Raw genomic sequence first — 24,439 nt, 5'->3', positions numbered from 1 at the left:
GGCATTTCTATGTATACCTATTTATTTACAGATGCGATCGCCGCAGCTGGATTTTTCACTATTACCAGTTTTCGTTGCATAATCTGCGATATTCGATGTCAGAGTTAGCACTGTAATATGCACTTTTCGTCCTAGAATTGCAAGTAATTTTTTGGGTCCAGCATCGAACCGAAAGGAAGAGAGAAACGACGACTTTTATTATAATTTTTGTTAGATTTAACAAAGTTGATATTCGTCCACTTATATTAAAATGATTAAAATATTAAAATATTAATATATAAAATATAATATATTATATATAATAATATAATAATAATATATATATTAATTAAATTTATTAAATATAATTTAATTAATTATTAAATATATATTATTTATATATTTAATATTATATATAATAATAATAATATAATAATATATAATATAATATATAATATTATTATTATTATTATATTATAGTATATATATATAATTATATTATATTATATTATTATATATTATATATATAATATAATATAATAATAATAATAATAATATATTATATATTATATATATAATATAATATAATAATAATATAATAATATTAAGATATGTTAATATTAAAATTATTGACGCACACCCGACATTTAATATCAAAATTATCGTCGCATATTCGATATTTAACATTGAAATTATCGCCGCATCGATATTCAATATTAAAATGACTGTCGCGCTCGATATTCAATATTAAAATAATCGCTGCACAAAAATGTTTAATATTAAAATATGATTGTCACTTTCGGAATCGCGCGGTTCCAATTTTTGTCAATTCATCTCGGATTTGAAAATGTGACTTTCGGCCGGGATTTCGGCGAGATTTATCGCCGTGAGGCGGTCCGAGAGGCGGAGGGTCCATGTAAATGCGGCCACCTTGTCGGAAATCAATTTTCGTCGTTCCCTTTTATCTCGGCTGCGGCCTGCTCGTCTGCCACCTGTGGAAAAGTCCCTCCCGTTTTCCCCTGGCGCTGGAAAACCGGCCACCGGTTCTTATCGCGATCGAGCACGCCCCCGCACGACCGCCGCCCGCGTTTCCAATCGCTGACGTGGATAACGCCGCAGCCCTCGGAACTAGAATTAACGGCGCGCTGCCTTAACCTGCTCGGGAACCGTTCGTTCCACCGATCTGATTCGCCTGGTTGATGCCACGTTGGACAATCTCTGCTTATGAAACACCCGGTAGAATATTCCCCAACATTTATTAAATATTTATGCATCGTCGGGAGAGTGTGATTTTCACTGGATAAAATATATTTGCACGCTATGTTTGTTGTGCGAAATAATCGGCGCAACGGGTATGTGTATATTTGACGACGAATGTACAGGGTGTCGTGTATTCTACGTCAAAACGTAAGTTGAAAATATAGAATCAAATCGTAAAGAATATATATATTATTATATATATTATATATTATTATATTATTATTATATATTACAATATATATTATTATATATATATACATATTTATAATATACATTGTAATGTAATGTAATTTTAATGTAATCGTGACGTAATGTAATTGTAATTGTAATTGTAATTGTAATTGTAATTTTAATTGTAACTGTAATTGTAATATAATTGGAATGTAATGTAATTGTAATGTAATGTAATTGTAATGTAATTGTAATGTAATTGTAATGTAATTGTAATGTAATTGTAATGTAATGTAATGTAAATGATGTAAATGTAATTGTAATGTAATGTAATTGTAATGCAATTGTAATGTAATTGTAATGTAATGTAATGTAATCTAATGAATTTCGTTGCTTTTAAAGAATCGTTAATAGTACAACTGTTACACACAGGGTGTCCCATAATTACGTCAACACCCAGGAAAGGGGTGGTACCCGAGGAGATTCGAAGTAACTTTTTCCTCAGCGAGCAACCATTATCTCCAAAACTGTGCTACCGTTAAATCCCGTCAATTTCGAAGCGGGGGTTGCTTGTCCCGCTAATTTCTCCGTAAAGGGTGGCTAACGAAATCTCGGAGGGTGAATTATTTCCGAGACGAGCAATTGAAATACCGAATAATCCGGCCGCGGTGTATTTACGGCGCCCGGTGGACCGGCTGCGCGGCACCGTTTACCGTTTCGAAATTTCCCCGGGGGTGGTGCACCCCCGTTGCCGGGGGAAAATCAGTGACAATGCGCGATTAAAAATTCGATTAACCGGTCGGCCGGTCCCCGGTTCCCCGAACTGCTCCGCTTTCGCCTCATCAAAGGACGAAAGCCAAGGGGGTTGGCCCGCCGGGGGTGGTAAGTTGATTCCCGGCGGATGGCCGGCGAGGTTTTTCCCGAAAAGTGTCTGGCCCGCAGCTCCTCGGAGGGTGGCATTGTCCCGCGGGATCGTTTCGCCTCGGAATAACCGTTCAATTTCAGGAACGACGGGGTCGAAAGTGTTTTATAGGGAATTTCGCGGAACGAAGTTTCCGCGAAAACGAAGAGGACCACTTTAAAGCGCCGTTCCGGGGGCTGGCCGGGCGCATGCATGCTGCATCGCATCGTGCGCAACACCAACGGCGGCTCTGACGTGTTCCCCGGCCTTCGCGGAGCCCGGCATTCTATCCACGGTATTAAGGAAGGGCATTCGGGCGAAAATCAACCACAAGTAATCTTCAATCTTCCGGATAAAATGTTTCACAATACGCTTTTCGTTGGAATTCTTTCGCGAGGATTCGAACCACGGGCAAATTATTTCGTCGATTAATTTTTTAATCGGCAACAATAGCGAAGCATTCGTGCGGAAATTTTTACAGCAGCTCGTGCACGTGATGTCGAAGAGAATTGTCAACAGTTCTCTCCAGCGAGTTTTTTTTCCATGAAAAAGAATTTTTTTTTATTACCGAAATTATTTATTTATATTTATTAATAATTTTGGCGTTGTTCCAATCAGCGTAAAAAGAGCTATCGAAACGAACAGTTTCAAAATTCTATCTGGAAAATTGCTGGCAGTTGATTTTCGCCTGAATGTCCTCCCTTGACGAGACGAAAAGGGGCGAGGGGGTGACTTTTACCCCGAGAACCAGCACAAAATTGCCTCGACCCTACCCCGGCCCCCGAAATGACCTAACATATTTACTCTTCGAATCTTTCCAATATTCTTCATCCCCTCGCAGATACACCCTCGATATCTCGTGACCTCCACCCCTCCCCCCTCCACGCAGGGTTAAGTGGGCTCGTTCGTGCGGAAAATCTAGTCCGCAAGGGATGCCTCGTTTTTCGCAGTCTATTTTTTCTTCTGGGGACGATCACGGTCACAATTGCGTGCTAAAGGCGTGAAAATGTTTTCCGAAATCATTCAATTTTGAGAAACGATTTCGAAATGGTGTCATTATTTTAATTTCTGTTATAATGATGTTATAATCAAATAACGTATACATTAAACAAAAATGAACAATTTGGAAAGAGCAGATGCTATATTCTCAAAATTATATTACATATTATAAAATTATATTAAAATTATATTATATACTGATATTCCCATATTGTCCATTTTTGTTTACGAGCTGAGGAACAATCGTAGAGTATTTACTGTACCGTCTTAATTAGCGTCATTAAATGGCAACGGAAAATCTGAGAGGCATGTTTTTGGGCTCGTTTGAAAGGGGAGACTTCGCGCTACACGATCCACGTGGTTTCAGCATCCGAAAAAATTTGTTGAACTATCCAGGAGCCTACTAATTAGAAAAATGGCCTGAATCGACCATCTTCACGTTTTTACCCACTAACAACGCAATAATTTTTGTTTCAAAAATCGCAATCAACGATGTCAGAGAGCACACTTTCCCCTTTAAAATGAGCCAAGCTAGATCGCAACACGATCTTTTTTCGCAAAGTTACAGTTCTTTTAGTATCAAAGGATTTTCACTCAGAATTTTGCTGCCTCATAAGGCAAGTCATTAAATGGTTAACGTCGCACTTTCGATCTAAAGTGCCACAAAATGGCAACAAAAAATCATACGGCGATATATTTCAGCTCGTTGAAAAGAGGAGGCTTCAAGCTTCAGTACAACGTAAGTCTCATTCACAGAAAAAATTCCTCCTTCTCTCCACAGACCTGTGAAGTTGAAAATGGTCAAAACCAGAACATTGTTACTAAAATCGCGGCTGTCAGCGACGCAATCATTCTACGACAACCAAACTCAGGCGATCGGAAAGCGCTTTTCTCGCTCTTTGAAATGATCTAAGGTACACCGTCTTTCGATTTTGATCGGAGTCATTGTCATCCGAGGAAGTGAAAATGTTCTCAGAAATAATTGAACTTCGGCGAATAATTTTGGCGCACGATTCGGAGGATGCCCGTCGTTAGGAATATCGCGGTGCCCAGATGCAGTAACAGGAGCGGAATACTCCGCGTCTTACTTTTGACTTCCATTACCACTGTCTCGGGAACTACAACTCGGTCTGACTGCGCGCTGTACATTACTACTGCGCCGTGCGTCTTATAGTACTCATCCGGCGGCGGATGTGTCTCAGGGCAACGTGAGCGGAATATCGACTGTCTCGGCTGGTTTCGGAGAGAGGAGTGACAAACTGTAGCACTTTGGGCGGCCGTGCGAGCAAATTCACCGGTGACACGCGAGGCGCGGCGTTCCTACAATTGCTCGACTGCCAGCCGCGAATGAAAAATCATTTACAGAAATCGTACGCTCTTTCCCGAAAATTTCGGCGGCGCGATAAAGTTCAAGGCGTCCGCGGCGCGGGTCAATAGACCTGGCCGAGCCGATGCTCGAGTAGCGCAAGTCAACGGATAACGCGACCCACATAGATAAGAAGAGCGATCAAGGTTTTGGATAGGATCTAGGATCGCTTGGAAAACGATCGCGATCGAGACGTGTTTTGGAGGACGTTATAGTTGCGATTCAAAGTGCAATAGAATTGCAACGAACCGTCGTACGTCGATAGTTTTGTGCTCATTTGAAAGAAGAGACTTTAAGCTTCAAGATACGCCTGGTTTTTCTCATCAAAAAGTTTTTTGATCTCCTCAGATACCCGTGAATTCGAAAACAGTGGCCAGAAACGACTATTCTCACGATTTCGACGACTATTAATATACAAAATTTTTTCCGAATGGGAGCTACTACTGGTGCAAAAGTGTCGACTTTGCGCTTTACAATGAACTAAGGTGCATTGCTCTGCGATTTTTTATCACAAAGTTACAGTGTTTTGAATTTCGATGAATTTTTCGCCTAGGATTTTGGGACCCCACAAGTGGATAATTTTACACTTTTCATTCGCAGAGCTGTAAAATGGTAACAAGAACTCGCACAGCGACGTTTTTGTGCTCGTTTGAAAGGGAGAACTTCGTTCTCGAAGATCGAAGTAATTTCATTCGCGAAGAAAATTTTTGGCTTCCGCGGGAACGTTTGAATTCGAAACATTTCTGGGGAACGACTATTTTGCTTCTCGCACTGCAACATTTAGAAAAAAAATTCCAGTGCAATGCAACTTCCGACGTTCAAAATCAGAGACTTTTTCCTTCAAAATGAGCCAAGGTATATTATCGTGCAACTTTCCGTTACGAAGTTACGGTACTTTGAATATCGCAGGATTTTCGCTACGATTCTGTGTCCCCACGAATCACCGTTACGCTTTTGATTCAAACTGTCACAAAGTAGCAACAAAAAATTGTAGGACGATTATTTTGCACTCGTTGGAAAGAGGAGATTTCACGCTTCATGATGCATATGATTTCCGTTTCGAAAGAAATTTGTATACGGCTCTGCTACTCACTTGGAAAGTGATCGCGTCGCGCTCGATCTGCGACATGTTCTTGAAGATGGTGTTGATGATGCCGAGGAACTTGTCGCGCTCCAGGTAGCTCGGCTGGTCCTTCTCGAAGAAGTCGATGAAGTCGTACAGGATGAAGTAGGTCCCTGGAAGGAAACAGAAACGTGAGGACGGCAACGACAGGATCGACGGGGGAAACGGAATCGAAGCAGCTCCGGCAGCTTGCGCGAGACGCGAAATAGAAATTAGCAAGTAGTAACGGCAGCGAATAAATCATCCCTATCACTGCGTGCGGACCGATTCTCTCTAGCTCGCAAGGTTCACGCGTGTGGCACACCGGAGCCCTGTGCACTGCGATATGCAAAAAGCCCGCCTCCGGTAAAACCAACTTTCAGGTCGAGCGAAGGGTTGCCTCACACCTGTCGCCCCTCCGGCGCACACCCTCCGCCGTACAAAGGATTTCCTGTCGAACCGATACCAGCAACCTGTCGGGCTATTTACATTGTAAATATTTTGCCGAAAATCCCTGTACCCTCGCCTACTCCACACGGCGGCCCCGTTGTCCCCGATGAAATATGAATTTCGCCGGCAGAAATTGGCTGCCTTCGAATCGACGGCCGCACCGACGTGCCAGCGTTTAGACGGCAAGAAATATTGCTTCCTTTCTTGTTATCGCGTTAGAACCGCATTCATAGCTTGTCCGACTGCCACCGGCGACACAGGGATTCATGGGTAACGTAGGGTCTGCACAAGTTTGGAGTTTCAGTGGTACAAGTACGTGACTTCGGCGGCAGCTGAGTGGATCCGGTAGCGGCACGGATTTTGTTTAAACAACTGTAGATTCGATTTAAAAAATCGTATCACGGTCGTTTTGTACTCGATCGAAAGGAGAAACTTCAAGCTTTATAATCACTTTGGTTTCGGAGGTTAAGAAAATTTTCTCAACCCTTCACTGGGCCGTTGAATTGAAAAATGGTGAAAAAATGTGCATTCCCACGTTTTCGCCCACCAGCAAAATAAAAAATTTTTTCTTGAAAAACGGAATCGAAAGTTTGAAAGCGTAGACTTTGCCCTTTAAAACGAGCTAACATAGATCTACGTACGATTTTTTTTCACAAAGTTACACCACTTTGAATATCGAAGGAGTTTCGCCTAAGACAATTTTGACCGGGATTCTAATTTTTTTGAGTCGGGCTTCTGAATCAAAGTGTCATAAAATCGTAGCAAATAATCATAGAATGATCATTTTGGGCTTTTTGGAAAGAGGAAACTTTACACTTCAAGACTATATTATCCTCAGTGCTAACAAAAATTGTTAGTCTCCTGCGGTGGGCTCTGAAGTTGAAAAATTGTCAAAAATTAGGTACTGTCACTAAACCCGCGGCTGTCAGCGCAAAAATTATCGTACGTCACAAAATCCTACGTTTCTGGAAAGTACTTTCCTTCCCCTTTTAGATGAGTCCAGTCTCTCACGTCTACGATTTTTTTTACCGAAGTTACGCAGCCCCGAAGTTACCCGTCAGTGATCTCAGTAATGCGAGTCAACGTTTCGGCCGGCCAAAGCGCCGAATCCAGTGGCGCGGGTCGACGGTTTCCGCGATGGTTTCGCTTGTAAAGTCTCCAGAACATAGGTAGCCGGTAAGTCGGCCGGGTGATAGTTGACTCGGAGTTTTCGCCAGCTGACGCGCTTTCGGATGCAGTGACCCCGAGTGCGGGGGCGTTCGCGAAAGAACTCAATTACCGGCGGTTCCCGGAGGATATTCGAGATTCCTCGAGGCTGCGTGTTAGGTCTGCGATGTGTCTCGTGGCGCGGAGTAACAGAGTAGAAACGACGGAAATGGGAGAGGACAGAGGGCTCGAAACGAGCGGAGGGGGGGGGGTGCAACGAGGAAGAGTGACGAGGGTGGAAACAAAGTGGAGAGTCGTGGCTGAGCAAAGTCCAGGAGAAAGTGTAGAAAGAGACGGGTCGCAGGAAACCGGAGACCGTGGAAGGGTTGGCAGGGAGGTCGAGAGGGTTGCCGGATAGCTCAACAAACAGTCGGACGAAACGACCTGACAGGGATCAAATATCGATTTTCGTCGACTTCGGAACAGAATAAAAATTGGTTTCACCAATTCTGTGGCGGTAAGGAAGAACACCGCAGGTCGCAATTTCAAAAACTTGAAGTCAGTGGATTAGATGAAATGTAACGTAGAAGATTTATGTATTTATCAGAAAATCATCGTGAAAACAAATTCTGTAGTATCGAAGAAAATTCAAATATCGAGAAAGTGAAAACACGCGACTTTCAGCTTACCGCTAGACATAAATTCGTCGATATTCAAAATTCTGTGACATCATAAAAAGAAGGCGTAAGCTAATCATCTGTAGCTCATTTTGAAGCTTAATGTATCCCCTTTTTACTGCCTGAAATTATGTTTTATTAGAATTTTTTTATTCTGAGTTACAGGGCAAGAAGTGAAACTGTCGATTTTTACTCATTTTTCCGATTCAAATGTTTCCGCACAAGTCAAAGAATTTTTTCGGCTATCGAATCTAACGGATTCTCGAAGCGTAAAGTCTCCCCTTTCCAATCAACCCAAAAGCATCGTTCTGCGATCTTTTTTTACCGATCTACAATTTTTTGAATAAAAAGTGTGCCACGCCAGCTCTCGATATGGAGACCTGAGTGGTTCAGTTTTTTAAAAGTACCGCTCTTCAAAATTCTGCAACTTCGTTAAAAAAAATCGCTAAGCAATGAACCTGATCTCATTTTTAAGGGCGTGAAAAGCCCTTTCCAGTCGTCTAAGATTTTTTGCGATGGCATCGCTGTAGCGTTAACAATCGCGATTTTAATAACGATATCCCCAATTCTTGCATTTTTGTCTAAACAGGTCTCGCGAATTGAGAACAAAAAATGATATTAAATGACATATGAGGCAACATGAATGTGTGCTATAGAAATGAAATTTCGCACAACTCAAATAGCACCGTAGATTCTGCGTTTCCGTTATTTTGAGGTGGTCCTTGATATCGTGAAGATATTTAAACGATTAATAAAAACGACAAAGATTGTGCCACATCGTGACCGAAATGTTCAACGAACTACCAACATAAATCTTTTTATCCAATTTTTGGGGCTCTTCGGAACCATCTTATGGGAGTTCTCGCCACTTTTGCGTGCCTGTCGCCGGCCCGCGGCGGACCGATGCGACGCGACGCGACGCGAAGGGCGTCTCATTAATGCGAGTTGCGACCACTCGGCCGAGCCACAAGTGTTTGAGTTGGCCTCGGCTTTACGAGCAGCCACGGTAATGTCGTGTCCCTGTCCGTGGTCTGCCTTGGCCACTTCTCTTTCGTAAGCCTTCCTTTATCTCCCCGGTCGATCGACCGTCGCCCTTAAAGCAGCCCTGCCACCCCCGGGGACGGAATCGACGTGCCCTCGTTCCCGTACGCGACCCGGCCCATCGAAATTTACCTTTATCGCCCGCCGATCGTTACACCCCTCCCAATCAGCCGGGGGGAGAAGTTCGGTATCTTGATATTCCGCGGGTGCCGCGGGTTCCAGGGCTTTCTTTTAATATCATCCTCGTGCCGTGGCCGCCCTAACGGAACTTCCTGTTCGGATAAAGAAGTTATGTTTGCTCGGCGAACGCGACCCTCGAACCCTCCTCGAGCTGCCACGTGGAAGAACACCGGGGGGAGAGGGGTGGTTTCGGCCCAGGGGGTGGGGCAGGGCTCCCGAGATCGTCAGGCCGGCCAACAAGTTGCCAGCGACGAATCGATAGACACCGGTGACTCGTCTAACCTGCCGGCGCCTCCTTTTTCAACCCTTTTCAACCCTTGCCAAGCTCTCCACCCTTTCGCGGAGTGCAGCGAAACGAGCCGGCGCCTATGGAATAAATGCCGTACGAAATAGTTCATTGAACATCGAGGCCGCAATGTTGCATAATCTTTTTCAATGTTATTAATCCTTAAGAAGGCGGCGCGGCTTTGAAGATGTTAATTATTGTTATACTTTTATCACGATTTTGTATTTCGGGTGAAGAAATTTTGTGAATGTAATTGTTTGAATTCACATAATTTTTATGTAATTTATATAATTTTTATATAATTTTTGTATAGCTTATATAATTTATGTAATTTTTATTTGTATAATTATTTGAAATTACAATTTCAATACCACGCGTTACAACACGTAGCATGGTATTTATGGAATTTATACCTTCCCTTTGACGACATTTTTAATATGTTTTTTTACAAGAGAATACGATGCATTTTATACGATAATAAATATAATTCTGTACGCTAATGACGCCGGAACCGAATGTATTAATTAATGTGACCTGCTTAAATAAAAATACCAGAAAATTGGTGTTGTTACTGAAATCGCGGTCGTTGACGATTCAGCGATGCTACCGTAAAAAATCTTAGACGACTGGAAAGGACATTTCTCGCTCTTCAAAATAAGTCCAGGTTCATTGGTCTGCGATTTTTTTTAACGAAGTTGTAGAATTTTGAAGAGCGATGCTTTCGAGAACTGAATCCCCCTCGGGTTTTCATCTCGAGTGCTGCGCGGCACACTTTTCATTCAAAAAATTGTAGATCCGTAGAAAAAAATCGTAGAGTGATGTTTTTGAGCTGATTTTAAAGAGGAGACTTCACGCTTCAAGATCATGTTAATCTTGATAGTCAAAAAAATTCTTTAACTTGTGCGGAGACAGTTGAATCGGAAATACGATCAGGAAGCGACTATTTTCACTTTATTGCTTGCAGCTCCAAGTTAAAGAAATCTTGCAAAATGTAACTTAAGCCAATGAAAAGTGGATACATCAACCTTCAAAATGAGCTAATGTTCATTATTTTACGACATTTTTTTGTAATGTTACGGAATTTCGAAGAATGGCCAATTTACGTTCAGCGTTAAGCTCGAAAAGCTCGCATTTTCTACATTTAACAACTCCATTCTACACTGCTAAAAAAAATGATTGCACAGAAAATTTTTGAATGAAAATCGACAAACTTTAAGACAATGTTTATGGATTTTACATGTGACGCATCCTCGCCACTGTAACTCTTTAAATACGAGGTCACGTTTATGATATTAAAAATTGCGACGCACTGCAATTTTCGACGAAATGCACACGCTTTAAACAATTTTTTCCAAAAATACCGTTCGCAGTGGAACAAAGCTCGATCCTTCCCCTTTAATATAAAACAAAAGAGACTTGGCCGCGATTTTTTTTCGCCGAGTTACAACACGTTGTAGTAACCCTTGCATTTCTCGCATGAAACCAGAGCTCGCATTAACATAAGCGAGTTGCAATGGTTCGGGTGCGTGCAATTTAAAATCGAGAAACAGGTCGTAAAGTAGAGGTTTCAAGCTGTAATTCGAAAAAATATTCATCGTCCTACGACGATTTTTCGCGGAGTTATCGTCGGTCAAAGTTGGCCTATTTTTATTCGAAGTTTTTCCATGCTATAAATTTCTTTGGACAGCTTCGCCTGTCTCACATTTCTCAACGATGACATTAGGCAATGGCAACCACATTTTTATCATCAAATGCGATCATTTTATAGAAATCGGTCGTAAGTATGCGATTTGTATCGGTGAACATGTTTGACCGCTTTGGGGCAGCCGCTCGAGTTTCCGTCGGATCCGTTTCAAGCCGAAGTTTTGCCCGTCGCGCGGCGAGCCATGAATTTTCTATCGCGGAATAGCGCACAAACGAAGAAGCATCGCGTCTACGCGGCATAAATCTTTCCGTCGTTAATATCGCCCGTTAGAATTCTCGCGTCCGTCGGCGTCGCGTCGACGACAGGGAAATAACGTCGCCACGCAGCCAGCCGAGGGATCCGGGCTCGTAAGAAAGCTCGGAATAAACCGGCCGCGTGACGCGCGACGCATGCATATTGCACCGGTCGAATGCCAACTGAAACAAAACGTATTCCGCATTTCATGAGCACGCAAACTTTACGAGTCCTGCGGCGAGGCGCCTCGCGATCGCTGCTGCTTTATGCCGTGCCACGTAAATACGTGTCGCTGATTCCCGGAGCTAGTTTTCAAGCCGGATTCCGAGCGAGCCGACTGGCGTCAAACATGCCATAATGGATTTCTTTCGAGCCCTGATTCGCCTCCGAGAAATTCCGAACGTGTAAGGGGCCAGCTCTGCAAATTATGTGTAATTTCTCGTATCGAGCTTCGGGCTGATGGGAATTCGCGATGGATCCTAACTTGATCCGATTCGGTTCGTTACGAAAAGCTTTCGGTTCGGGGAGTTCGAACGATTTTTCTCGATACGAGATTCACGCGGACCTTGGAGAACGGAGTTTACTCTTCCCAATGAGCTGAAAAGCATCGAGCAGCGATTTTTTTTTGCCAATTTATGGCACTTTGAATAAAAAGTGTGGATGACGGAAGTCTTAGGAGGAAATCTTTCGATATTTAAAGTACTGTAACTTCGAAGACAAAAATCGTATGGAGATCAGTTTTAGTTCGTTGTAAAGAGCAAAGTCTGCGCTTTGATATCGTTGGAAGCATTTTTTGAAAGAAAATTGTGTGTTTTTATAATGAATGATAATGTAAATATATTCGTTTATGGCTACTTTTCAAGTTCGCCGACTTCTATAGAATTAAATTATTCTTTTTGAAGGGGATAATTGTGTTGGTTTTGAAGCGCAAAGTCTCCTGTTTCTATCGAGCCTAAAAAGATTGTCGTACGATCTCCGGTTGCCATTTTATGGCAGTTTGAATCACAGCTGTGCAATTATCCCTTTAATAACTTGATTCATGGGATCCCAAAATCCTAGGTAAGAATCCTTTGATATTCAAAGTACTACAACTTTACGAAAATAAATCGTACAACGATCTATCTAAGCACATTGTAAAGAGCAAAGTCTACGCTTTTACAGCGTTAAAAGCATTTTCTGATAAAGAATGTTTTCTTTTGATAACGGATAATAATATAAACATGACCGTTTATGGCCATTATTTCAAATTCGTGGACTTCTATAGAATTAAATAAAATTTTTTAAAGGGCATAGTTATATTGATTTTAAAGCGTGAAGTCTCCCCTTTCTAAGGAGCCCAAAAAAGTTATCCTGCGACCTCCGGTTGCCATTTTATATCACTTTGAATCACAGCTGTACAATCATCTATTTAATAATTTGACTCATGGAATCCCAAAATCCCAGGCAAGAATTCTTTGATATTCAAAGTAGTATAACATTTTGAAAAAAAATCGTATGACGATGCACCTTAGCTTATTGTAAAGAGCAAAGTCTACTCTTTCACACCGTCGAAGGCATTTCCTAATAAAAAATTTTTTCTTTTCATAACGAATAATAACGTAAACATGTCCGTTCATGGCTATTCTTCAAGTTCGCGTACCTCTATGGAATTAAATAAATTTTTTTAAATGACATGATTATATTAATTTTGAAGCGTAAAGTCTCCCCTTTCTAACGAGCTCAAAAAAGTTTTCCTACGACCTCCGATTGCCATTTTATATCACTTCAAATCACAACTGTGCAATCATCCATTTAATAACTTGACTCCCAGACAAGAATCCTTCGCAATTCAAAGTGCCACAACTTCGCGAAAAAAGATCCTACAAGGATCTGTTTCGGCTCATTCTAAAGCGCGAAGTCCACGCTTCGACTGCGTTCTCGAAGAAGAGAAGTTTTCCCTTGGACCCGAATGCTGACAGCGGAGCGCGATGGATCCGCAGAACGCGATGGCGCGAAGTGGAGTTCGATGATCCGCAGACAGACTCGAAAACTCGCGAACGCGGCCGAAGTTGAAGCAGCCCGATATTACGTATCGGAACCGTGTGTTTGCACGCGGATCCGTGCACTAACGAGCTCGATCCTGATTCGCCGATACTTTCGCCGAGTCCCCCGGATTCGGTGGAATAAAACGAGCGCGAGCATCGGACACGGGGCGAGGCTCGGAGCTGCCGGAAATTGCGCTCGCAAACTTTGTGGACTTAAGGCCTTAATCACACCTCGGGGAACTTTAATGGTCCGCTGAAATGTCATCCCGGCGGTGACGGCCGGGTCTCCTTTGGTCCTAATATTGACTCGGGACTCGGCAGTCGTTCCCCATCATCGATCTTCCCTCCGTGAAAAGAAATTTCTGGATCTCCGCCGGCTCGGCCAACTTATAAATCCCGATTCAATTGGACGCGAACGATCAATTAATTTCCATCCTGCTTGATGCATGAAAAAGATATGTGCACAGGAACGTTGGATCGGAGGAAACGTATCGGCCGGCTCCCCCTGCCCCCCATCGAGGACTACGAGCTTATCAAACATGGGAGGAGCGGGCTGACCTACTTCCCTTCTCTCCGTAAAACCGTCTCCGCGCGAGGACACCGTCCAAGGGGAAAGCATGGGAAACACAGCGCCGTTATTAATTCCACGAATTTCCCGGATTCCGACGACGAACCAACCCTCCTCGCTTTAATTCCATTTGCCGGCCGAGGGGAGGCCAGGCAAAAATCTCGGCGATATTATGCTCCGTTAACAGCTCGGACATTCCGCGGCGGCCTGATCGCTCCGTTTTCGTCGCGAGACGCGTCCCGAGCGCAGATTGGATTCGCGTTGAACGACGCCGACCGTCGCCCTTCGCCCCGTCCCTGCGACACCGAACCACGGATAATCGGCGCTCGGCGAGCTTTCAGCGAGATCTCGGTAAGGTTTCGGCGAGCTTTCAGCGAGATCTCGGCAAGGTTACGGCGAGCGGGGCCCGGCATCCGCGAGGAGGCTGGCCTGCCTACGGTTCTCCATGAATTCCGCCCGCATTGTTGCCGTGGATGGCGGACGGGGGCGGGCCACCCCCCGCCGGGAATAATTGCGCGAAGGGCGCGCAGCAAATTTCCGGACAGAGCCCGGTTTATTATTCAAGCAGTCGAATAATAAATTGCGGCGCTGGCTTAAGCCGACGAACAATTACGATTTACCTTGCCCGCGGGGGGTGGGGTGGGGCGACGACATCTGGGGAAATAAATAACCCGACCCCGAAGCCACTCTCGGGGACCCCCGGCGGGCCTCGATGCGAAGCAAACTTAATTTGCGAACGCTCCTCGCCGCGGTGGACCGTCGTCCTTTTTTTTTGGAAATGCCCACGCCCCTCCAAGACAATGAGAAACCGGGGAGGGGTGCTCGGGGCTAATTATTGGGTAATAATAATTATAATTATAATAATTTCTAATAATTAATTTATGATAATAATAGCAATAATAATAATAATAATAATAGTAATAATAATAATAATAATGATAATAATGATAATAATAATAATGATAATGATAATAATAATAATGATAATAATAATTGTTGGAAATACGCCCTAATATACATGTGAGCAATGCCTGCAGGTTGTGTGATCGAGCGTGGTTTGTGTTGAGACTGTTTTTCACTTCCGTGTGAGCTTCGCATCAAGTAGAACCGTGAGAGCGAGTGTGCTTATAATTTTTCTATCATATTATATATATGTATACCTTTTATATTCAAGTCTATTGTAAAACCTGTATACAAATAAATGATCTCAACAACAACAACAATAATAATAATAATAATAATAATAATAATAATAATAATAATAATAATAATAATAATATAATATTTTCGGTCCTTCAATGTGAAATAAAACTGAATTTTTTCAATACAAGCAATGAACTTTAATCGGTCAAATATTTTCCATTCTGTTCGACGACCTTTTGCCATCTTTCTGGTAACTGCATGATTCCGCGCTCGTTAAACTTCTGGTACTTATCAGTGAAAAACTCAATCAATTCTGTTATCACGGAAATTACTTATCGTCATTACTGGAATTTTTACCATTTAAGAAGTTCTGCCAAACTTTCTTGCCCAACCCAATAGCTCGTTTCGTGAAAAACTCTCCGGACGAGTAACTTCGCCTATTCAACGTAAAACACAGATTATCAGTAAAAAAAACTCAAGCAATTGTGTTATCGCTGAAACTACTTATCGTCATTACTGAAATTTTTGCCAAAGTTTCGCCGAACTTTCTTGCCAACCGAATAGTTCGTTTCGTGAAAAATTCTCCGATCGAGAATTCTCCGCCTATTCAACGTTTCTCCGAACCTCGAACATTCTCTTCTTTTAACCATAATATTCTCTCGAATTTCGCGGCGGAGATATTTTTTTCCGTTCGAGCAAAGCCGCCGGAACAGGCGCGTAAATTTTCGCGAAGGTCCGATCGTCGGTTGCGTCGAGAAAAATTCTTGAAGTCGCCGATGCTCGATGTTCTTCGGGAACGTTGTTCTTCCGTTTCTCTGCGCGACTTTGAAATTTCGATGCGGAAAATGTTCCGTCCGTTGGGACGTTCCAACGAAGGAACAACGAGGGACGAAAGCGTTCACGAAGAGTGAAACTCCTCGAAGAATATTCCCCGGTATAATTGCGTCACCGTACACGAAACGTCCCCGTAAATCTGACACGCTATTCTGCCCGTTTCCCAGAAGTGTACCGAGTTACGTTATCGGGTGTCCCATTCCCGTCTGGAGCGGGAACATTAATTGCAATCGCGTTCAAAGCGGCGAGCGGACTTTCAGTGGTTCGCCCGGCGCACCTATTTGTCTAGCTAAGCCAGCGACGGCAACTTTTAGCACTGCGGCGAACCGCCGTGTGCTTACCTCGACACCGGATATCGTCGTGGAACGAACCAAGTCTACGAAACTTCCCCCGAGATCGAGCTCGACGGTCGAAACGGTCGACCGTCTCCATCAATTTCCATAATTCTGCGGAATCGTTGTCATAATCCGCGGCGACCGCCGGAAGTTCCTTACTCGGACCGCGTCGCACATTTTTCACACCTCTTCCCCCGCTCCCTCCGACCGTCGTCGGACTTGTTTCATTTGTCTGACCGTAGATAAACTCGCTCCGCTCGCGACTGCGTGGATAAACACGATCTACTAACAAGCACTGCCGGAATATTCTACTTGTCGGACTAATGGCCGGGTCGTTTCACTTGTCTGGCTCTTGGCAAGCTCATTCTACTTGCCCGTTCACGGATAACCCCGTTCTACTTGTCCGTGGCGGAATAGTTAAGTTGTCTGTCTAATGGCCGGGATATTTCACTTGTTTGACTTGTTACTGACTCGATCTACTTCCCGGAGCGATGCATAAAACATATTGGTCGGACAGGTGAAAGAGCCCGGTAAACGTGCTAACGAAAGAAGTTCAGTCGCTGCTGGGTCGAGTAGAATGGCTCGGTCATAAGTCGGACAAGTGAAACGGTCCACGCATTAGTCGGACGAGTAGTGCAGCCATTTCGCGAGTGAACCGAAGACCCGGCGACCGTCCAAACAAGCGACGCAGCTTGTTCGCAGTCTAAAGTAAAACGATCATTGGCCAGGCGAACGGAACTCGTCCATCATTCGCCGTACAAGTAGAACAAGCCAGCAGTTCTCCGGCGCAAGTAGCGCGAGTCGGTCATTAGTCAAACTAAAAGCAGTAACCGTGTAACTCGTTGAGCAAGTAGAACGGCCCAATCATGGTTCAGCCAAGCAGTACAGCCGCGCCATTAATAAAGCGAGTAGAACGGAGCTGTAACTGGTCGAACAAGTAGAACAGCCGTAAAATGGCCCGACGTAAGGAATTGTTTGCCGGTCGCGGGCAAACAATCGGGCTGATAGAGAATCTCTCGACGATGTTTTATTTCGGCGAAGCGAGCATTCGAATGATCCTGGAGCCAGTCGTGGTCCGCGCGACTGTGTTAAGTTTCTCGAGATCGACGGGCCAAGTTTCTATCCACTCGCCGGAATTTCCGGTCTCGCGCGATCGTCGAAACTTTCCTAATAACACTTCAATGAACGTTCCCCGGTTCCACCGCGGCGTACCCGCTCGTCCGTTTGCCCGGTGCCTCTCCCATCCGCACCGCGATACGTGCCCCGACATACACCGCTGCAAATTAATGTAAACAGTTTGCCACTCCGTCTATCTACATCGTTCTCAAACATTGCGTCACTGCGGCGCAAACAAGCGCCAATGAGGTCGCCGTGGAACTAGATTACGCGGATTCCCTGGCCGTAGCGTGGGACGCCCTGAACCAGACAAGTTGCGGAGGACGTCGCGAACCAGACAAGTAGTATAGGACATATTGAACCAGACAAGTAGTATAGGACATATTGAACCAGAAAAGTAGTATGGGACATGCTGAGTCAGTCAAGTATTATAGGGTATGCCGAACTGGACGATCGGTGCTTCGAACCTGACCAGTGGATAGTGGCAACCAGGATCAGACAGGTAGTATGGAGCAATCTCTGTCAGACAAGTAGCGTAGAACATGCTCAACCAGACAATTATTGCGAGACCAGTCCAGTGGATAGTGATAACCAGGATCAGACAAGTAGTATAGGATAATCTATGCCAGACAATAGTTTGTAACAAACTCTGTCGGACAAGAGACAAGTAGTCTGGGACGCGATAAACCAGACAAGTGGTGTAGGATGTCCCCAACCAGACAAGTAGTAAGAGATATCCTGTATCAGACAAGTAGTATCGGACATACTGAATCAGACAAGTAGTATCGGACATGCTGAATCAGACAAGTAGTATTGGACATACTGAATCAGACAAGTAGTATTGGACATACTGAATCAGACAAGTAGTATAAGGCATGTTGAACCGGACAAGTAGTATAAGGCATGTTGAACCGGACTACTGGTGCGAGACGTTCCGAACCAGACCAGTGGAAAGTGGTGACCAGGATCAGACAAGTAGTATGGGACATAATGAACCAGACAAGTAGTACGAGACATCCTGAACCAGACAAGTAGTACGAGACATCCTGAATCAGACAAATAATATATGATAAATCCAGAACCAAAAATTAATTTAAACGATTTCGTTCTCAAATATCACGTCACTGCGGCGCAAACCGTGCCTTCCACCGAATGTCACACTCGAATCCGGGTCGTTCTCGAACTTCTCGACAAATTTTAAGAAACGACAGCAAGTTTCCAACCTTCGGACATGGGTCTCCGAATATTCCCGACTAATTGTAACCGGTTCCGTTGTTTTAATCAGACACTGAAAGTTCCAACGGCCAACGCAGCTGTTGTTTGCGAATTCGGGGTTTAACAGGAAACGACTGCAACGACAATTCCATTTCAGCTCGGACCCGGTCCGTTTTGCTCGACGAGCAGTGACCAGTAGAACGCCGGGACTGTTTCTCGGTCAATTAGGACAGCTATCCGCGACTGTCGCGATTAGGGAACTTTCCGAAACTTCCTCCTCGTTACCGTCGAATTCTGTAACGCCGGGATCGCATTTGAATGCAGCGCAGCAACAGCGGCCCCGGCAGTTCCGTCCGAAAAAGAAAACAACGGGTTAATTTCACTCTAGCTAAACACGATTAAGGCGACGAGAGCGTAAACGGGCGATGGTCGCCGCGATTTAGGAGTCTCGGCTCGATTTATACGGGATGGAAGAACGCCCGGGAAATCGGGATCGAAACCGGCGACCCCGGCAGGAGTTTCACCTTTTATGTCCCGGTTAGGGAGCAGTATTCTTTATTACCAGACGCGTCGAGAGCTGCTCCAGCAATTTATCCGCCGTAATTTATCTACCTTTCGACTCGACTTTCAGCCGGGGACATCATTCTTCGTCGACGGAAATGAAATCGCGTGGCTGTCAACCAGCCCGGAGTGCCGGCGCACCATCTCCGACGAACGAGAACCGAACTTCCGGAAGCGTTCCTTCAGTCGCAGCCGGGTACCCTAATATTGCTGCGCTACATAAATAATGATGCGCATGCAAGGAAAGTTCCGCGAGGCGAACGTTGACCCAGCCCGAAACTTGACTTCGACTTCACGCGGACTTGCCACGCGGTGAATTACTATCTGTCTCGATCCCGGACCGTAATTTCAGCCGGAACAGAGGTGACCAAAAGTTTCAAGTGCACGGAAATCCAAGCGAACGGAAACGATGTTGCACGATGGTGCGTTTTGGTCCCAAAAATGCTGTCGAGAATGATTTTGCTTCAGTTTTTCTGAGAACGCAAGTGTTCGAGATCGAAGTAACTTCGTTGATTACTAAAAAAAATACGCACGATAAGAAACGATAATGTTTACTAAATGTAGAATATTTTGCACCGATTATTTTCCGTGAAAACATTTTGGCGCCGAGCTCAGAAATGACATGCTTTCGTTGCGGCACGGAAACTCGTTACGAGGGAAACGGTGTAACAAAAGCTCTGCAATTTTGTGTAACAAAAGCTTTGCATATTATATCTAAATATAGTGCTTCACGCGTGAATGAAAGGAAAGGTATTGGAATATTGTTTTCCACACATTCGACCAACTCGCAAATACTGTATATTTTGCACAAGATCTTTCCGGCCGACTTCTGGCCCGTTTTTTGAGTCCACGTACACAACGTTGCGTCAGCGTGAATCGGATCTGCAGCACAATAACCGTATCACGAAGGGTTTTTTCAACACGGACGGTTTCAGCCACACGGTCGCCTTCAATTCCATTAAAATATCAAAGTATAGGTGCTGCGTGGCTAAACCAGTTAGCGAGCTGGTAGCTTTGAAAATATTTAAACGATTTTTAAACGCCCCATAATCCCGTCGCTTCTGGGTTCTCGTTGAAATTCTGCGTTACAGCTCGCAGAGCTCGAGAGAGAAAGCTGGATAGAAAGCGCGCGAGGGAGAGGAGAAGAGAGAGAGAGGGAGGGAGGGAGAAAGGGCTGCAGAGAGAATGGCGGGAATTTGACGTTCCAGCTCCGCTGCGTACAATCGCTCTCATTCGGGCCGACTTGCCCGAAATTAGGGGAATTCCAAACAAAGACCCACACAGCCTGGGTCCCTCGGAATCCGAAATTCCCCGTGGCTCTCGACCGGTCGGATCAGCGAAGCGTCCGAGGCAGCGTTATCCTCTTTCTCGCGCCGTTTTCCAAACACAATATTTCATCCGCGAGTTTTCCAATTCGCAGGGGCCGAGTGTGTCCGTATCGTTCGCGCCACAGCCGACGAGAAAATTTCAATTACACGCGACTCCGGTGTTCCTGACTGCCGGCTAAATGAATTTCATCTCCGTGCAATTGGATATTAATCGGGATTCTTTCAGCCGGGCTAAATCCGTCCGCCGCTCCTTCGAATTTTCGATTCGCCACGCTCCCGTGTCCTCGCGATAATCCTCTTATTTGTTTATTAAAACGATCCGGCCGTCCCGTTGCGCCGTTCGTCCCGCCACAGTTCCCCAAACCTGCCGTGGAACCGCTCAAAAATTCTGCGAAAGTAGTGCCGCTACATCGTTAGGTCCGACTAGTAGAATGGGACGGTATTAGTCGGACAAGTAGTATGATGCTATCTTGCTCCAGACAAATACTGTGAGGCGACACCGAGGCGTAAAGTAGTATGAGACGCCCGTGGACCAGACGAGTAGTATGAGACGCCCATGAGCCGGCCGAGTAGTATGAGACGACGATGGACCATGAGACGATCATGATGCAGACAAGTAGTATGAGACGCTCATGTACAGGATGAGTAGCATGAGATGCCCATGGATCAGACAAGGAGTATGAGACGCCCACGGATCAGACAAGGAGTATGAGACGCCCATGGACCAGACGAGTAGTATGAGACGCTCATGAACCCGACGAGTAGCATGACACGATGGACCAGACGAGTAGCATGAGACGTCCACGTTGCAGACAAGTAGTTTGAGATGCCCATGGACCAGGCCAGTAGCATGAAGTACCCATAGACCAGACAAGGAGTATGAGACGCTCATGGACCAGACGAGTAGTATGAGACGACGATGGACCAGACGAGTAGTATGAACCGCTCATGAGCCAGACAAGTAGTACAAGACAACCTCGCCGCCAATAAGAAGCACGAACCAACCAGATCGTTGAAAAAATGATACAAGACGTCGAGATTCATACAAGTAGCGTAAGACGACCAGGTGGCCAGCCAAGTAGTGCGAAACAGCCGTGTGTCAGACAAGTATCTCACCGCACGACAGATTTATGTTCGGGGACCTCCACTCGCCGAGCTTATGACCGAGGCAATCCACCACCTCGACTTATCAGCGACACGCTCCGCTGTCGGACTTATCACCGAGACCGTCGGTGCTGCGCGAACATCCGAACCACGGGGTCAGTCGATAACTCTTCCGTGAGCCGCGGCGAATTCAATTTTCCAATTTTCTAATGAGGGTAAAGACGCGAGCCGGCCGCGGTGCGGATTCAATTTCAGCGAGCCGGCGACGCACGCAAATTGCTTTCCGTCGGGCAAATTTTGCTCGATCAGGCGCCGGCTAATCGGCGCCCAGAGTTCCCCGGGCTGCACGTAGGCGAGCGCCCGCGCGCAACGGCGATCACCGGATGCGACAGGATTCGATATCTCTGACGTGGTAACCGGGCGGAAGTGGCCGCGCGCTTCGGCTGTAACGAGACCCGGCGGAACCGCAGTCCGAATTAATCGGGCGAAGTCGCTTCGGCACCGGCGATCGTCCGTCTGTCCGTCTGTCTGTCTGTCTGTCTGTCTGTTCTCTCTTTGCGTGCCGGCTTTAATCGGCCCTACGGGAGCTCTACAAACATGTTTAACTCGTGTTTGCACCCGGCCGATGGCACGCGTGTGCGATGGAACATGCGCGGGGCTGGTTACAATTTACACGCGTCAGGTGAATTGCAATTTAAAATGGAGGATTTAAGCGTGGTCTTTCGCGGAAATATTCAGTGATAGAGTGCAGAAGTGGTCGGACAGAAGATATCAGTTATTTTGGGAAGGTTAATTGATAGCAAGCTAAGTAGAGAAGCACGACAACTGGTCCGACAAGTAGCATAAGGCGATTGGTCAGAACATGTCTGACCTGTTATTGGCTAACTCTACTTGTCCGACATATAATTGAGACATTCTCCTTGCCCGGCCCATTATTGGGCCGCTCTACGTGTCTGACCTCTAATTGGGGTAATCTACTTGTCTGACCTGTAATCGCGGCACTCTACTTGCCCGACATAAAACCGAGGCACGCTACTCGCGCGATCTATAATTTCGACACTCTCTACTCGGCCGACTTGTGACCGAGTCACAGTACTCGTCCGACCTATAATTCACGCTCCGCTTGTCTGACTTACGACGCACGCATTCTACTGGCCCAACACGTAATCGAGTCGCGTCACTTGTTTGACCTACAACCGACACTCCGCCGGTCTGATTAATGGCCGAGCTGTTCCACCGTGCATCGAAAATTCAGGAACCAATTTTTCGCGGATGACAAGACTAAATGCGGTTGTGCCGCCACTCTAAAAAATTATTCCGCCAGAGAAGCTCATGGGGAAGGGGGGGGGGATGTGATCTCAGGGGCGACAGCCATGAATCCGAATCAACTATTCAGCGCCGCAACGCCGGAAGAGACAAATAAAACGCTCTCTATCTCCGCGGGTGCCGCGTCGCAGGAATTCCTCGCCGAAAAAATGCCGAAGTCGCGCGTACCCGCTCCCTGGCGAGCCATTAAAGCCCCGTTCCCCGCCGAAACATAAATTTTCGAGTCGCTAAAACCACGCCGGCCCAGAATCCCGAGCTTCCTTGGATTCCGTTCGCGTCCCAGAAAATTTTCCTGAGACCCCGGCGACACGACGACTTCCCTCGTTGTTTCACCCTCTGTCGCCGACGGCCGATTCCGATCGATCCTGCCGTCGGGCTGGCTCTCCCAGCCCTTAATTGATGAGGCCGGTTTCTTCTTCGATTTTTTTTCTCCCCTCCGACGGTCAAATTATCGTATTTCTTATCTGGCGAAATTCTTCGGCTTAAAATGTATCCAGGGAATTGCTGCCGCATCTTTCACTCGCGGCATCTCGCGTTATTAATACTAAATTATTCGGAATCCGTCAAAATGACGGGTCACTAATTTTTTAATTTGAAAAGATACATTTATGAGTTATTTATTCAATTTATATTACTATATTTATATTATTATATTATTATATTATATATATTATTATATTATTATATTATTACATTATTATATTATATATATTATTATATTATTATATTATTACATTATTATATTATTATCATCATTATATTATATATATTATTATATTATTATATTGTTACATTATTATATTATTACATTATTATATTATTACATTATTATATTATTATATTATTATATTATTATCATATATTATATCATTATATTATTATATTATTTATATTATTATATTTACTTAGGGCAAATGTTGCAATAACGCTTATTAAAAATCGGTATAAATGTCTTATTGTTTCTTTTCTAAACTAATATAGAACAGCTGTTTTTTGTGTGCTCCGTAAATCTAGCGTTAAATGTATTCGCAATCGAGATCACAGAAACTGATATTATTTACAACGCGATAAGTGCACGGCTCGTTGAAGAATATCCGAGAAATATATCTTTTTTATCGACCACGGTCTAGATTGTAGGAGCGAAACACCCTAAATTGATGGGGCGGTTTCTTCTTCAGCTTTTTTCTACGGCGATTGAATTATCGTATTTCCTTTCCGACGGAACTCTTCGGCATAAAAAGCATCAAGAGAATTGCTGCAGCAATCTTTATTTACAGCATCCCGTGACCGTTGTTCATTTATTTTTAAAACGAGCGCACGTTAACCGATTTCAATGAAACTCACGCGAGACATACTTCTTCCAATTACGAATTCGACACATATTTTTT

General features: G+C 44.6%; 1 protein-coding gene across 1 annotated transcript in view; it reads right to left on the bottom strand.

Moving 5' to 3' along the window:
* Positions 1 to 24,439, bottom strand: part of AChE-2 (acetylcholinesterase 2) — a 183,404-nt gene that overhangs the window by 79,580 nt on the left and 79,385 nt on the right. The window contains exon 2 of the mRNA XM_033471499.2: positions 5,770 to 5,912. Within this exon, the coding sequence (XP_033327390.1) occupies positions 5,770 to 5,912 (143 nt within the window). The remainder of the gene's footprint in view (positions 1 to 5,769; positions 5,913 to 24,439) is intronic.

This window comes from Megalopta genalis, chromosome 5 (assembly GCF_051020955.1).
Source record: "Megalopta genalis isolate 19385.01 chromosome 5, iyMegGena1_principal, whole genome shotgun sequence".
NCBI lineage: Eukaryota > Metazoa > Arthropoda > Insecta > Hymenoptera > Halictidae > Megalopta > Megalopta genalis.
This window is presented reverse-complemented; position numbering and strand designations above follow the sequence as displayed.